This window comes from Neoarius graeffei, chromosome 9, assembly GCF_027579695.1.
Source record: "Neoarius graeffei isolate fNeoGra1 chromosome 9, fNeoGra1.pri, whole genome shotgun sequence".
Taxonomy (NCBI): domain Eukaryota; kingdom Metazoa; phylum Chordata; class Actinopteri; order Siluriformes; family Ariidae; genus Neoarius; species Neoarius graeffei.
The window spans coordinates 66,981,647-66,998,210 of record NC_083577.1 but is presented as its reverse complement, the minus strand read 5'-3'; the positions used below and the strand labels follow the sequence as shown (position 1 = coordinate 66,998,210).

The 16,564-nt window shown below is 40.9% G+C and overlaps 1 protein-coding gene across 1 annotated transcript; it reads left to right on the top strand.

Moving 5' to 3' along the window:
* Window positions 1-5,736: 5,736 nt before the first annotated feature.
* Window positions 5,737-15,239, top strand: dbi (diazepam binding inhibitor (GABA receptor modulator, acyl-CoA binding protein)). The gene is made up of 4 exons (XM_060930132.1): window positions 5,737-5,854; window positions 8,752-8,869; window positions 9,042-9,104; window positions 14,900-15,239. Exons 1-4 carry the CDS (start codon window positions 5,846-5,848, stop codon window positions 14,971-14,973), a joined length of 264 nt encoding a protein of 87 aa, XP_060786115.1. The 5' UTR covers window positions 5,737-5,845; the 3' UTR covers window positions 14,974-15,239.
* The last annotated feature ends 1,325 nt before the right edge of the window (window positions 15,240-16,564 follow it).

The following is a 16,564-nucleotide window of genomic DNA, read 5'->3' as shown; positions in this document are numbered from 1 at the left end:
TAGTTGCACCCACGAGAAGAACACTGATGCAGAAGGCTAAAGCAATCGCACACAAGCACAATCGATCGTTTCAGGTCGCTGTGCAAAGTGACTAAGGGGTCATCCATAATTTTCATCATCATGATTCTACAAAGAGTAGACTTTTGAGCAACCCCCCCAAAAAAAGTGTACATTAGCGGACAAAAAAATGATGATGGATCTACGTGGAATAGGAATTCAAAATAAAACCATGTCTTGTATTACTTTTTATTAAAATCGGATGATAGGACAATACAAAGCAGGGCTCTACATTAAAAAAAAAAAAAAAAACACAAATAAACTATTTGTAACCCAACAATCTTTATGGCATTTGTTTCCGAATTCACAACATATGCATAATATCTATGAATCATCTCATCTCATTATCTCTAGCCGCTTTATCCTTCTACAGGGTCGCAGGCAAGCTGGAGCCTATCCCAGCTGACTACGGGCGAAAGGCGGGGTACACCCTGGACAAGTCGCCAGGTCATCACAGGGCTGACACATAAACACAGACAACCATTCACACTCACATTCACACCTACGGTCAATTTAGAGTCACCGGTTAACCTAACCTGCATGTCTTTGGACTGTGGGGGAAACCGGAGCACCCGGAGGAAACCCACACGGACACGGGGAGAACATGCAAACTCTACACAGAAAGGCCCTCGCCGGCCCCGGGGCTCAAACCCAGGACCTTCTTGCTGTGAGGCGACAGCGCTAACCACTACACCACCGTGCCGCCATCTATGAATCAAAAGTAATCAATACTTGATATACTGAGGCAAAAGTTCAAAAATATAGTAAAACAGACTGATTGATACCATAATTCACCAATTATTCTGCTGAAATTCAGAAGCAATATATTCCAACAGAGTAGAAATTATGAACATAATTTTAAGAACAAAATAACTATACTATGAGATCCAGAAACACTAACCATTATATACACTACCGTTCAAAAGTTTGGGGTCACTTTGAAATGTCCTTATTTTTGAAAGAAAAGCACTGTTCTTTTCAATGATCACCACTTTAAACTAATCAGAAATACACTCTATACATTGCTAATGTGGTAAATGACTATTCTAGCTGCAAATGTCTGGTTTTTGGTGCAATATCTACATAGGTGTATAGAGGCCCATTTCCAGCAACTATCACTCCAGTGTTCTAATGGTACAATGTGTTTGCTCATTGCCTCAGAAGGCTAATTGATGATTAGAAAACCCTTGTACAATCATGTTAGCACAGCTGAAAACAGTTTAGCTCTTTAGAGAAGCTATAAAACTGACCTTCCTGTGAGCAGATTGAGTTTCTGGAGCATCACATTTGTGGGGTCGATTAAATGCTCAAAATGGCCAGAAAAATGTCTTGACTATATTTTCTATTCATTTTAAAACTTATGGTGGTAAATAAAAGTGTGACTTTTCATGGAAAACACAAAATTGTCTGGGTGACCCCAAACTTTTGAACGGTAGTGTAAGTCCTAAAAGTAGGTAAAGAGAACCCAGTTTAAAAAAAGGAGACAAAAATATTATACTTGGTCATTTATTTATTGAGGAAAATGATCCAATATTACATATCTGTGAGTGGCAAAAGTATGTAAACCGCTAGGATTAGCAGTTAATTTGAAGGTGAAATTAGAGTCAGGTGTTTTCAATCAATGGGATGACAATCAGGTGTGAGTGGGCATGAAGTGTATCATGGCATGAACAAAGGAGATTTCTGAGGACCTCAGAAAAAGCATTGTTGATGCTCATCAGGCGGGAAAAGGTTACAAAACCATATCTAAAGAGTTTGGACTCCACCAATCCACAGTCAGACAGATTGTGTACAAATGGAGGAAATTCAAGACCATTGTTACCCTCCCTAAGAGTGGTCGACCAACAAAGATCACTCCAAGAGCAAGGCATGTAATAGTCAGCGGGGTGACAAAGGACCCCAGGGTAACATCTAAGCAACTGAAGGCCTCTCTCACATTGGCTGATGTTAATGTTCATGAGTCCACCATCAGGAGAACACTGAACAACAATGGTGTGCATGGCAGGGTTGCAAGGAGAAAGCCACTGCTCTCCAAAAAGAACATTGCTGCTCATCTGCAGTTTGTTAAAGATCACATGGACAAGTCAGAAGGCTGTTGGAAAAATGTTTTGTGGATGAGACTAAAATAGAACTTTTTGGTTTAAATGAGAAGCGTTATGTTTGGAGAAAGGAAAACACTGCATTCCAGCATAAGAACCTTATCCCATCTGTGAAACACGGTAGTGGTAGTTTCATGGTTTGGGCCTGTTTTGCTGCATCTGGGCCAGGATGGCTTGCCATCATTGATGGAACAATGAATTCTGAATTATATCAGCAAACTCTAAAGGAAAATGTCAGGACATCTATACATGAACTGAATCTCAAGAGAAGGTGGGTCATGCAGTAAGACAATGACCCTAAGCACACAAGTCGTTCTACCAAAGAATGGTTAAAGAAGAATAAAGTTAATGTTTTGGAATGGCCAAGTCAAAGTCCTGACCTTAATCCAATCGAAATATTGTGGAAGGACCTGAAGCGAGCAGTTCATGTGAGGAAACCCACCAACATCCCAGAGTTGAAGCTGTTCTGTATGGAGGAATGGGCTAAAATTCCTCCAAGCTGGTGTGCAGGACTGATCAACAGTTACCGGAAACGTTTAGTTGCAGTTATTGCTGCACAAGGGGGTCACACCAGATACTGAAAGCAAAGGTTCACATACTTTTGCCACTCACAGATATGTAATATTGGATCATTTTCCTCAATAAATAAATGGCCAAGTATAATATTTTTGTCTCATTTGTTTAACTGGGTTCTCTTTATCTACTTTTAGGACTTGTGTGAAAATCTGATGATGTTTTGGGTCATATTTATGCAGAAATATAGAAAATCCTCAAGGGTTCACAAACTTTCAAGCATGACTGCAACATTTAGGGAAGGAGTCTTGGGTGTCAGCACTTTGTAACAATCAACAAGTTTTCCGCCACAGGAAAGTCTTCAGAACAGAGGACATTGCACTCTCCAGTTTCTTGGTAACATGCTGTCTTTTTTTTCTTGTCTCATTATCTTCAAGAGAGAGAAAATGAAAGGTTTGTGGGAGAATGATTTTTATAGCTACTCTAGCGTAAGTGATAATAGGAAATAATGTCTTGCATATGTTCCACAACATTAAAAGATAAACAGTTCAAAGTATAACGTGCTATTCTTTAAAAAAAAGTAAAAATAAATAAAAAATTGTAATAATTTGCAAAGCTTTGCTTCACATCAGCATACTGTACATCACTCCAACCATTATCTGTAGCCTCTTAAGGCCAATTTATGCTGACAACCCAGTCCTCGCAGATGGCGTCTGCGAAGCCCCCCCCTTCGCAGACGCTCTGTGCGCACCTCCCAAAAATTGTGACCACCGCAGACAGCCTCGCAGACAGCATCGCAGACAAGAGGGCTCTGATTGGTCCACTCTACATCCGCTGTACACGCACTTCCGCTTCCCTACTTTCCCGGTTTGGTTTGTTTTCACGACCGCCATTTTTAAAAACACGAGCGAAGATGGAGCAGCACGAAGAGCGGTTGATCAAGGAAGTGAGGAAGTACGTACATCTATACGACTCCAGTTCTAGTCATTATAAGTAACCGGAGGATAAACACTCCACTAACCACACCCACCAACTACTCCTAGCGATTTCGCGACTTCGCGCCCCCTTGCGTTGTGGCGGTGAATAACATCGCGCACGCCTATTACTCCCCGCTCAATGATAAATTACAACTGTCTGCGAAAAGCTATCTGCGAAAGCCTTGTCGCAAGAGCATGCAGAGCCCTTTATCCTGTCCTACAGGGTTGCAGGCAAGCTGGAGCTAACTATGGGCGAGAGGCAAGGTACACCCTGGACAAGTCTCCAGGTTATCACAGAGCTGACACAGAGACAAACAAGCATTCACACCTACGGTCAATTTCGAGCCACCAATTAGCCTAACCTGCATGTCTTTGGACTGTGGGTGAAACCGGAGCACCCGGAGGAAACCCACACAGACACGAGGAGAACATGCAAACTTCACACAGAAAGGCCCTCACTGGCCACTGGGTTCGAACCCAGGACCTTCTTGCTGTGAGGCGACAGTGCTAACCGTCACACCAACCAGTCACTGATTATTCTCACATAACCTCAAGCTATGTGTGATATATTCTTTACTTCACATACAGCAGTTAACTATGGTACATATTGTGTCATTGATGTGTTTCAAGCCTACAATGACGTGATGGTCACTCATAATGTGTCATATTAGGTTAAATGTGTGACCTACTATTAAATTTAACAACAATAATGCAACACTTTCTGAACCAGGCTTATAATCTCGCTTGTTTTTAACTCCCTCACGGTTTAGGCATACCTGTCAACCCTCCCGTTTTTCCCGGGAAATCCCTTATTTTGACTTATTTCCCGCTGTCTTCCCGTTTTTTTATTTTCCCGAAAATATCCCGTATTTTCGCAATATAAAAAAGTCGGTAGGTCCAGAATTCATGACGCGCCTCTGACAGGAGTTTACAGAAGGAAGTCGGGCCATGAATTCACGCCGCCGCCCTCTCAGGCATCAGTAATTACAGAACTACGTCCGGAGGCGAGGCTGAGCAAGTGATTAGGTCCAGTGTTGCCAGATTGGGCGGTTTCCCGCCCAAGTTGGGCGGTTTCAAGTGCATTTTGGCGGGTTTTGAACATATTTTGGGCTGGAAAACGTCAGCGGTATCTGGCAACACTGATTAGGTCTGAGGTGAAGATGGCGATGCTAATAGCTAAGAAAAACATTAGCCTCTCTTTCTTTGATGATTTCAACAAGTGCGTGGCTGGAATGTTCCCAGACTCTTCCATCGCAAAGAAATTTTCCATGGGGAAAACGAAAGCCTCCCAAATAATCAAAGGTAAGCTACACATGTTTACATTAAGTATGTCCTGGCTAAGACCTCATAAATAGCCTAGTGTAAACTAATTGGTGTATTAACTGTTTTATCCACTCATTGTCTTTTATTTTCTATCTGAAACTTACCCATTTTAAATCACTCTTGGTTTAATATTTTATATTACTCTTTATTACTCTTTATTACTCTATCTATCTATCTATCTATCTATCTATCTAGTGTTCCGAGGCCATGATTATGGTAAAACCATAATAAATTGCAATGGAATTGAATTTATTGGCTGGTTATATAATGGCCTTTCTTATTTTAACATAAGATACGTATTTTAGCCCTTAATTTGGGAAATAACTGGTACCACTGAAAGCAAATAAAAATAAATGTATAGTTTATTCACAAATGCACTCTATAAACCATAAGCATATTGAGTTTGGGTCTTGGCTATCACCAACATGCACCAGAGTACAGGAAATCACAAATACTAGATAGGAAATTGCCCCACATTCAACTACACACCCACTTTTGGTGAAGGGTATGACTTTCCGAAATTTTCCCTTATTTTGAGTTAAAAATCTTGTAAATATCCCTTTTTTTCAAACCTCAAAGTTGACAGGTATAGGTTTAGGAGTTACTCAGTCTGAGTACCCTGTGCCCTAGTTAGCAGATTTCCAAAGCGTGGTGAACTAACTGCACTCATTTCCTCAGCCAGCTCATTATTCAGCTGCACAAACACGATTGGTTTATTTTGATCATGCATGCTGTAACAGCCAATAGAATGAAAGGGGCGGGGCATATGGTCCCCTCTGATGCATGCTTGTGAAATCATCCAGGACACGACTGCACGGTTTATAGTGAGTGGTGCTGTGGGCTAGCTGGCTAACTGACTGATAAGTTGCAGAAATCATGACTGAGGTTAGTGTTGTGAGTTTTATGTTTGTTTTTTTCGGTTTTTTTTTCTGTCGAATACGTCCTGAGATGAAGTCATTTTGCATTTCCTGTCACTGAAAGACCGTTAGCTAGCTGTAGGCAGAAATACCTCAGGCTATAGTTTCTGGTTTACTCGGATATTTTATAACATTCTTTAACTATAAACACGCCATGATTCACCACGTAGTTATTTAATGACTTGGTCAAATATCCGACCATAAACCGGTTGGGTGTAAGAAGTCTATGAGGCGTAAATTAAATTTAATACATTGCTAAAGTAGCTAGCTAGCAAGCTAGCTCACTAACAGCACTGGAATGTGACATGCTAATTTTTGTTTTGTTCGTGAAGAGCATTTATGCATCAGCGTGAATCTTATGAAATTGCTATGACTTGTGTAAGATTGTTGACAGACTTGAGAAAATGATTAAATTAAGAAAATAAAATTACCCCAATGCGGTGTGGCTTCTTCCTTTCCTGAAGTGCTTATGCTGATTTCTAGAAATTGAAATAAGGATGTCCTAATTTGATGTAGTGTGGTGTTCTGGGATTTGATCACTTGCTCTGGACAGGTTCAGTTTTTGGTGAATGACTAATGATCGAGTGACTTGATTATGGAGTCCAATGTTCAAATGTCGTGTAGATTGATAAAGAAGCAGCTGAAAAGATAAATGGCCTGCCCTGACTGCCCAGGTTAATACACTGTCAATTTTAACTGCATTTTTTTTTTTTCCTGTCAAGGTAAAATTTAAGTTTTTTTTTCACCCCCCTGTCTGCCATATATTATTCTGTCCTCTACAGCATGGATGTACTTGGAGTTCGTTATTTTAGCTTAAGCATGCCATGCATATTATCCAGTAAATTAAGGCTCCAGAATAAATCGAAGGATTAACCCGCTTTTGATTTTAGCTTTGTCCAGTACTGTGATGTAGAAAGAAAGGGCAACTTTATTCATCACACACTTGTGAAATTCCTCTCTGCATTTAACCCATCGGAAGCAGTGAACACACACACATACCCAGAGCAGTGGGCAGCCATGCTAACAGCACCCAGGGAGCAGTTCGGGGTTCGGTGCCTCACTCAAGGGCACCTCAGCCACTATTAACCGCATGTCTTTGGACTGTGGGGGGAAACCGGAGTACCCAGAGGGAACCCACGCAGACACGGGGAGAACATGCAAACTCTATACAGAAAGGGCCCCGTCAGCCACTGCGCTTGAACCCAGGACCTTCTTGCTGTGAGGCAACCGTGCTAACCACTTACACCACCGTGCCCGTTAGATTTGTCATGATTACTCATAGTAGGCTATTTAAAGAGCAACCAGTCTGAAACAGTTTAAAAAAAAAAAAAAAAGAACTTTAAAATGTATCTCTTTTGAATGGCTTATGAATAACTTTACATATTTTTTAGATATTTATTTTAATTGTACAGTCAATTTTGATTATTATTAACATAAAGCACCATAGAGTGATATATAAATGTGTCCTATTATTATTACTCCAGAATAATGGATCAGGGGTCTTGTGCTCAGGGAGTGTCGTGTTAAAGCCTGACTTAAAGTAATGTTCATTTACATTGCATCCTAACTACGTTCTAAAATTGCATTGCATGTTCAATTTTAAATTGTAATGTAGGACAATATAGAGAACAGTCATAGAAGCGTTCTGTTTTAATCAAATTATTTCATGGCAAGATTAGGGAAATGAATAATATAGAAGTAATTGACTATTAAATGTTGAAAAGCAATTAACTTTGAATAAAGTACATTTAAATCTATGTTTAGTTATTTATCAATTAAAATAATTTCCTGGGTGTCAAATGAAAGGATCGACAAACGAATGACTCTCGCTTTCCCAAGCAGCTTTTATTCAGCCAACTTTGCTTTGGAGCAAGATCGAGGGGAGGGCAAAGGAAGCGTTTTAAGGATAACTTGAAAGCATTTCTAAAGTCCTGTGGTATTAGCGTTAACAGCTGGGAGGATGCTGCTATTAGTAGATCCAGTTGGCAAAAGGCCGTCCGTGAGGGTGCGTCCCACTTTGAGCTAGAAAGGCAAACCAAGGTCCTGGGGAAATGTTTGCTGCGCAAGGAAAGGGAAAAGGCACCTTTACCGCTCACTGCCGCTAATAAATCCTTCTGCAAACATGGCCTGTGCGCCTCCTGCATTGGACTGTTTAGTCACCTGCGGGTGCATAAAATCTAAACGTTTTCTGGGTGGGTGATCTTACTCGCTATTGAGCGATCCTTGATGATGAGCTAACTGTATCCTAGTAGAAATAAAAACCCAATATATGTTGTTTAGAGTATTGTTTCAATCATAGCTGAGCAACTCTGCAAAGGCAACCTGTGCATTTTCCCTAAAATTATATTTATCTTGCTGAGTAATGTGTTTCTAGCAAAATTATCCTAACAAATGATACAACTATTTGCCATTAATCCAAATGCTGAAACATAAATGTGCTCAGACTTCCACAACTAACTACAAAGTACAGTAATTCATTCATTGTGACTAGACTCGACATGTCATTCATCCATCCATCCATTCATTAACCAAGACTCCTTTATCCTAGTCAGGGTTGCAGATCAGGAGCCTATTCTGGGAATACACTCTTGAAGGGATGCCAGTCCATTGTAGTCCTCAGCTATCATGGTCCAAAATTTGGGAAAATATTTCTCCCACCCCTGTTTTCATATCTAACTGTTTAAGTGATCTCTGTCAGGTCTGGAAAGCAGTGCTCAAGGTTGTGACCACTGAATTATTTCACTGTATTCTAGGCAGCTATAACATGACAATATTAACTTTTTTGATAATTTACAAATAGTATCATGAATATTGGCCCATACTTTCCCTGCCTGAAAGAGGTTTAACAATTTCTCTCTCACACAGGAGGCATTTCAGAAAGCAGCAGAGGAGGTGAAGAATCTGAAGACGAAACCCACTGATGCTGAGATGCTGGAGATCTATAGCCTGTATAAACAGGCCACAGTAGGAGATGTCAACACTGGTGTGCCTATATGCTGTTTTATTCCATAGTTTTGTATACTTGTACTGAGTATGGTTTTTACATCTAGTTTCAATAAATAGTACAGAAGCATATAATGTATGTTTGTAAATGTTAAAGTTCATCATGGCTGTATGGAATCTCAGTGATGCAAGTTAAGCTTTCCTTTTTCCAGCTCGGCCCGGCATGCTTGACTTCACCGGTAAAGCTAAGTGGGATGCCTGGGAGTCGAAGAAAGGTTAGTTCCTTTTGCATGCCACTATATGGTACTAAAGACACAGTTTTTACCAAGAACATGAAGCTGAATTTCATATTTATACATTGATCAATATCGTAAATATATTTTTTTCCGCGATCCAGTTTCCATCAAATCCCGCACTCTGATTGGCTGGCGAGCGGGTCCGTATCCTATGATACAGACCTCTGGTGACTCGCTCGTTCACAACAAACAGTAGCAGTTTTAGTCAACATTTATTTTCACATTTCTCAGGAGAATAGCATTAATTTTACATCATGGATAGCGATAACGACAGTCTTCACAGTGAAAGCGAGTTTTACTACCCTGAGGAAGAAGAAATAAAAGAAAACATTTCAGGAGAAAGCTAAAAACCTGTAACTTGCTAACGTCGAGCAAAAACATGGCTGAATCCTGAATGACTCAATTTTGTATAAATAGGGGACTACATAGGCGGCAAAATGTAGTTTTTTTTTTTTTTTTCCTGCCATGGAAGTGCACTTGTATACCGAGGAGGAAGCAATTTGCATTACAGCCGTGAATGAGGATTCAAAATGGCGGCTCAGCTCGGTTTTCCCTTTCGGGCGCTCTCGTTTTCTTTTGGTAAAGAAAAAAATAAATGTATTATTTACCAGCTTAAAGGAACAGTCCACCGTACTTCCATAATGAAATATGCTCTTATCTGAATTGAGACGAGCTGCTCCGTACCTGTCCGAGCTTTGCGCGACCTCCCAGTCAGTCAGACGCTCTGTCACTCCTGTTAGCAATGTAGCTAGGCTCAGCATGGCCAATGGTATTTTTTTGGGGCTGTAGTTAGATGCGACCAAACTCTTCCGCGTTTTTCCTGTTTACATAGGTTTATATGACCAGTGATATGAAGCAAGTTCAGTTACACAAATTGAAACATAGCGATTTTCTATGCTATGGAAAGTCCGCACTATAATGACAGGCGTACTAACACCTTCTGCGCTGCCGAAGCGTAGAAGGCGTTTGAATGAGTGGACTGGGTATTTCTGAAGCAGACACTGATAGAAATGGGCTTTGGGAAAGAATTTGTGGCTTGGATAAACCTATTCTATAAAGAGCCCAGCTCCAAGGTTAGAGTTAATGGTCGTTGTTCTAGTTTTTTCAGGATAGAACGAGGGTTGAGACAGGGAGATTCATTGTCAGCCATCTTATTTGCTCTTAATATTGAACCTCTGGCAGAGGCGATGCGGCAAAATGTGCAAATTCAAGGGATAGCGGATGAAGGAGGTTCAAGTCATAAGATAGCTCTGTTCGCAGATGATATTTTGCTTTTTGTAAAAAAAAAAAAATCCACTTTCCTCCATCCCTGCACTTATGAATTGCTTACATGAATATGGGTCAGTGTCTGGATACAAAATTAACGAAAATAAATCAGAAGCTATGATGATTTCAGGTACCTGGCCCACACAATTAAATAACAATGTCTCTTTTCGCTGGTCCAAACAAGGATTTAGATATCTAGGAATAATTATTACACCTAACCCCACTCAACTATTTGAGGCAAATTATAACAAATAAACAAACAAAAAAATGATGTGACACGTTGGGAGATCCTACCCTTGTCTTTGATCGGTAGAGTAGAGACAGTAAAAATGAACCTATTACCCAGACTTCTCTTTTTGTTCCAATCCCTCCCTATTAGAGTACCTGCTTCCACTTTAAAAATGTTAGATAAACTAATTTTAACATTTATATGGCAAAAGAAGAGACCAAGGGTAAGATTAAAATCCCTCCAATTACCTAAAGACAAGGGAGGTTTAGGTCTACCAAACCTTAAAATTTATTACTGGGCTGCACAAATAAATGCAATAGTGGCATGGCTTGGAAGTGATCGGGAGGCAATATGGACCAAGATAGAGCAGGACTCCGTTAAGGGTGTATCCTTATCAGTACTCCCATTTATGGATATAAAGTCAGTCAATAAAATCAAAATAAAGAACGAATGAATAAAACACACCTTAAAAGTCTGGCCAACAGTAAAAAAAAAAAAATGCCCAGGGGACCGGAATCGATCTCAAGGGCCATGTTGATAGTAGGAAATATAGAGTTCCCACCCTCCCTGTGGGACAGTGAGAAACTTCAGTTTCTCAACTTGAAGAACAATTTGACCTCCCATCAAAGGATCTATACAGGGACCTTCAGATAAGACATTGTTACAAATCATAAGGAAAAAGAAATGGTCAGTAAAAATCCAAGTGAAATAGAATACTTTATTAGTGTTCTAGAGAGACATTTCCCAACAAAAAAAACACCTATCTAATATATATAAAAGGTTTTTAATCTGTTTAAAATTCACCTCTGATTATTTGGAGTGTCGACCATACAAGTCTCATCTCATTATCTGTAGCCGCTTTATCCTGTTCTACAGGGTCGCAGGCAAGCTGGAGCCTATCTCAGCTGACTATGGGCGAAAGGCGGGGTACACCCTGGACAAGTCGCCAGGTCATCACAGGGCTGACACATAGACAACCATTCACACTCACATTCACACCTACGGTCAATTTAGAGTCACCAGTTAACCTAACGGGCGGCATGGTGGTGTAGTGGTTAGCGCTGTCGCCTCACAGCAAGAAGGTCCTGGGTTCGAGCCCCGGGGCCGGCGAGGGCCTTTCTGTGTGGAGTTTGCATGTTCTCCCCGTGTCCGCGTGGGTTTCCTCCGGGTGCTCCGGTTTCCCCCACAGTCCAAAGACATGCAGGTTAGGTTAACTGGTGACTCTAAATTGAGCGTAGGTGTGAATGTGAGTGTGAATGGTTGTCTGTGTCTATGGCCCACTTTACACGGGGACGGTATAAAACAAAAACGCAAAAGTCCGTTTTTGTTCTCACTTTTTTCCGCGTCTACACGACCGTTTTCAAGGAGGAAATCTGCGTCTATACGGTGACGCATAAAGGTCTCCGCTATGTCTGCACGCATGCGCAACGTCTTCTGTCTTGTCTGATCTGCACCGCTGTTCTGTCAAGTTATCCTACCAAGCCTACTACGCATGCGCGAAATCCAGGAGGGTAGGAAAATTTAACAGTAGTTTTGCCCCACCGATCAGCTGGGCTGATAGAAAATCGGTGAGAATTTCACGCATTTGCCGATTTTTATGTTTTGTGCGTATTGGTCGAGTCTTTGGCTGAGTCAAATAATTTGTAATGACTTATTTTGAATAATAAAACGGTCTGTATGAGAACTTGCTAGGATAACTTTACAGAGCACCGGTCCGGCTGAGGTACTGTAGTGCTCGAGGGAGGAGCAGGAGCAAACCGAAACTCTTTTAATCTGCCTTTATTAAGTAACACTCACTCTTGTTTCGGTGAAGAAGAGAAAAGGCAGTGTCCATCTCAGCAAAATAAACCCGTTCGGCTGCTGGTTTTGTTTTCAGTCTCGGGTTTATGGTTTCACGAGCGGCTTGAATAGGCGGCGCGCGCGTGCACGCGTGCGTGCGTGTGTAACTTGGCGACACCAAACTGAGGAGCTCCAGCCGGGCGGGTGAGCAGGAAAACACATCTACTGCATTAAAACACAGAGCAGCTTGAAGGTCTGTTGGATCGATGTAATGAGACATGCACTTACTTTTTTTTTTGGATAGGACAGTGTAGAGAGACAGGAAATGAGTGGGAGAAAGAGACGGGGAGGGATCGGGAAATGACCTCGGGTCAGAACCGAACCTGGGTCCCCCGATTTTATGGTATGATGCCTTAGCCATCTGAGCCACGACACCCCCACTTACTTTCTTACTTCCCGGGCTGGCATGTACAGTATATGACACATGTATGACGTAAACGCGTACCCGACGTGAGCAGATCCGAGCAGAGTTTCGCGTATTGGGTAGTTTAGACGGATACGCAACGGGGGCCGTTTTTAAACTTATCCACTTTGGAAGGCGTTTTCAATTTTATCCGTTTTTCAGCCTCGGAAACGCCGTCCTCGTGTAAACGAAAGGCACTTCTGATAAAATATTTAGTCGTTTTTACCCGACAGCGTCCTCGTGTAAACGGGCCCTATGTGTCAGCCCTGTGATGACCTGGTGACTTGTCCAGGGTGTACCCCGCCTTTCGCCCGTAGTCAGCTGGGATAGGCTCCAGCTTGCCTGCGACCCTGTAGAACAGGATAAAGCGGCTACAGATAATGAGATGATGAATGAGGTTAGCAACGGACACTTTACAAAACACAGAGTACATCAAAGAAAAATGGGGATTAGAAATGAACGTAATAATTGAAGACTCTACATGGAAAGATGTATGGGCAGGCTGTCATAAGGGAATACCGTAAGTAGTCAACTGTGGAAAGAGTTTGACTGGAAGGTAAAGATTAGATTTTTTTAATACTCCCTTTATTATTTCCTCATATGTGGAAAAATCCTAATGTGGCATCATGTTGGCGAAAATGCAGAAGTATTGGTGACACCGCACACATCTTCTGGGACTGTCCAGTACTGCAGAGATTCTGTGATGATATTAAAAAGGAAATCAATACTATTTTAGGGATGGATGTTACTCTGGAACCAATGCTGTTTTTATTGGGAGTCATACCCAAAGATATGTATAATACAGACCAGCAATGTATACTGAGGATTCTCTTATTAGTAGCGAAGAAAATGATTACTGTGAACTGGAGAGAAGTAAAACCACCAACTATAGGTCAGTGGATCCAGAGACTGAAAAATGTATATATGATGGAGCGAATGACGGTTAGTCTGCAACTCATGATGGACACTATCATGCAAAGATGAACTAGTGTTTCAAGGTACCTGGGTGTACAATAGATAAGATGATGTGATGGAGTACTGCTGGAGGCTCCCGTTTAGAAAATCCTGCTCAGCTACCATCTATAGATATTTACTCTTCTACCTGTCATTGTCAGCGTTTTTACTTTTGTTAATATAACTATGTAAATTTTTGTTTGCTAGTCTACGCTATATTTACTTGTCCTGTTTTAATATATTATTTGTACGCATTAATATACCTCTTTACCTTAATCTAATTATACATATGTACCGTATATACATGTGTTTGAAGGTATATGTATACAAGAGTGAGTAGGATGATGAATAGATGTATGTATATTTTATTACCTTTTTTATTTATCTAGTGAGTTTTACTAATTAGTTAATTTAATTTATCCATTTCTACTTATTATTTGTTTTTAGTTTAATTCCCCCTCCCCCTCTCCCCTGTTAATTTATCTATTCATCTTATGATTTTATTATTTATTTACTTTTATGGAACTCATTCTAATGTACAGTCTATCACACATTTTCAAAGTCATATGTCAGGAAATGTTTTGTAAAATGCTTAAATAAAAAGTTCCAAAAAAGAAATGGTGCCCAAGGGGACTTGCCGTGGTGGTGATGATGATGAAACGGTGATAGACAAAGTCCTTCCCACGCCGTGTAGGGCGGTGCCGATCTCCGTTTCCGTAGCCCTCTCGCCTATTACATAGCTAGGGTTACAGTAGGAGGCTAGTCTTCTGCTAACTGCGAGAGTTTGACTCCCCACTCGCATCTGTATTGCAGTGTGCATTGCCAGATGGCGGTAGGTACCATTTTTATGATGGGCTTTGGTATAACCCGACCGTGAGTAGAACTCATGATCTCCCGATCGAGAGGCGGACACGCTAACCAATAGGCCAACTCGCAGTAGTGATGAACAAGGTTTCTTTTTAAGTCAAAACTGAGAGCTGTTCTGTCATGGTGTGCAAGTTATATGGGGCTGAAAGTTTCAGGGGTTTTTTTATTTATTTTTTATTAATGTTTCCTCTCATGATTTTTATTTTTTTTTTCTAGGTATGAGTAAGGAAGATGCAATGAAGGATTATATCAGCAAGGTGGAAGAGCTGAAAGGAAAATATGGTATCTAAAGTGTAACTGTATGACCCACTCGTGTCACCTTCTGGCAAGTCTGTCAGGACCTTCAGTGTTCTGTAAAGCCTTAAACCTTGTGTTGTGTGGGTCCATGTTTGTGATGTATCTCGTTCACATGAAGACATTCTGTTGGAACAAAACCTGCGTCACGAAGACCTGTTGGGACTACAGAAACCATTCACTAGCAGCTGTGTAATGACAGCCTGTCCAGCCTTTTTTTTTTTTGCATGTCATAATGCCATAAAGTCTTCACTTTTCAGAAGCTTTGTGTCTGGAGTTTTTATTTATATTTTTGGTCAGCTGTTCATGGCAGATTGTGTGTCAGTATCAATCAGAATAATTTACTATGGGAGAATTTGAACAGCTCTGAGAGCTTGTGATCTGTATAAAATAATACACATGCTGTTTTTCAGACCATAGAAGTATTAGAAATAAATGGTATAAATAGAGATACAATAATTAAATATCTAATGTGTACCAGGATGTACTCATCCTATTCTATTTGTCTGTATTTGGGCTCTCGAAAACACTGGATTGTCACTCAGTTTAATATATTTTCAGAATTTGAATTTTTTTTTTTTTACACTGCTAGTATGTGTGAAACTGACTGACAATTGACACACTTTATACATGAAGAGAAGAGATCGTACTAAAACACGATCTCATCTAGCCTCAGTTTTTGGGCATAACTTTGAAACAGATACTGAAAAGAACAGAATTTAGGTATAAGGTGCAACTCAAAGGTCTGATCTCGGTTGTGTTTGAAAAAGTGGGAAGGGTTTCATTCCTATTGTTTACAGATATTTGACAGAAAACCTCTCCTGAACTTTCTATCATTTTTATATCCAGCAATTGCCTTTAGCCTGTACATATGGACACGTCGCATATTAATTCTTCACTCCATCCAAACAGACCTGGATTCCTGACCTGGTTAAATAATGACCATGTGGTGAATATATAATGCATACCTGTCCTGTCAAGTTCGAACATATCCTGCATTTTGTCCTTAATTTAGTTTACATTTTGGATCTCATATGGAAATTGGTACTGGGCTTTACTCTGGATTGTTCTGTCAGTTTAAAAAAAAAAAAAAGGCTGAAATATCAGCATTGCATAAGTGTCTTTAAGACAGTCGGAGTGTCTACTTCTGTTACATCATAATCACCAATATAATATTGACTTGCATTTAAGGCACGGTGGTGTAGTGATTAGCACTGTTGCCTCACAGCAAGAAGGTCCTGGGTTCGAACCCAGTGGCCAGCGAGGGCCTTTCTGTGTGGAGTTTGCATGTTCTGTCCGCGTGGGTTTCCTCCGGGTGCTCCGGTTTCCCCCACAGTCCAAAGACATGCAGGTTAGGTTAACTGGTGACACTAAATTGACCGTAGGTGTGAATGGTTGTCTGTGTCTATGTGCCAGCCCTGTGATGACCTGGCGACTTGTCCAGGGTGTACCCCGCCCTTTCGCCCGTAGTCAGCTGGGATAGGCTCCAGCTTGCCTGTGACCCTGTAGAACAGGATAAAGCAGCTACAGATAATGGATGGATGGGTTTCAGCCTAACTCATTGAGCAACTTGCTGATTTATTCTCT

What these genes read in the sequence shown, in the direction of transcription:
- dbi (XM_060930132.1), top strand. An exon ending in AGTAGGAGATGTCAACACTG is followed by an intron (nt 8,870 to 9,041) that starts GTGTGCCTATAT and finishes TCCTTTTTCCAG; the next exon opens with CTCGGCCCGGCATGCTTGAC. An exon ending in TGCCTGGGAGTCGAAGAAAG is followed by an intron (nt 9,105 to 14,899) that starts GTTAGTTCCTTT and finishes TTTTTTTTCTAG; the next exon opens with GTATGAGTAAGGAAGATGCA.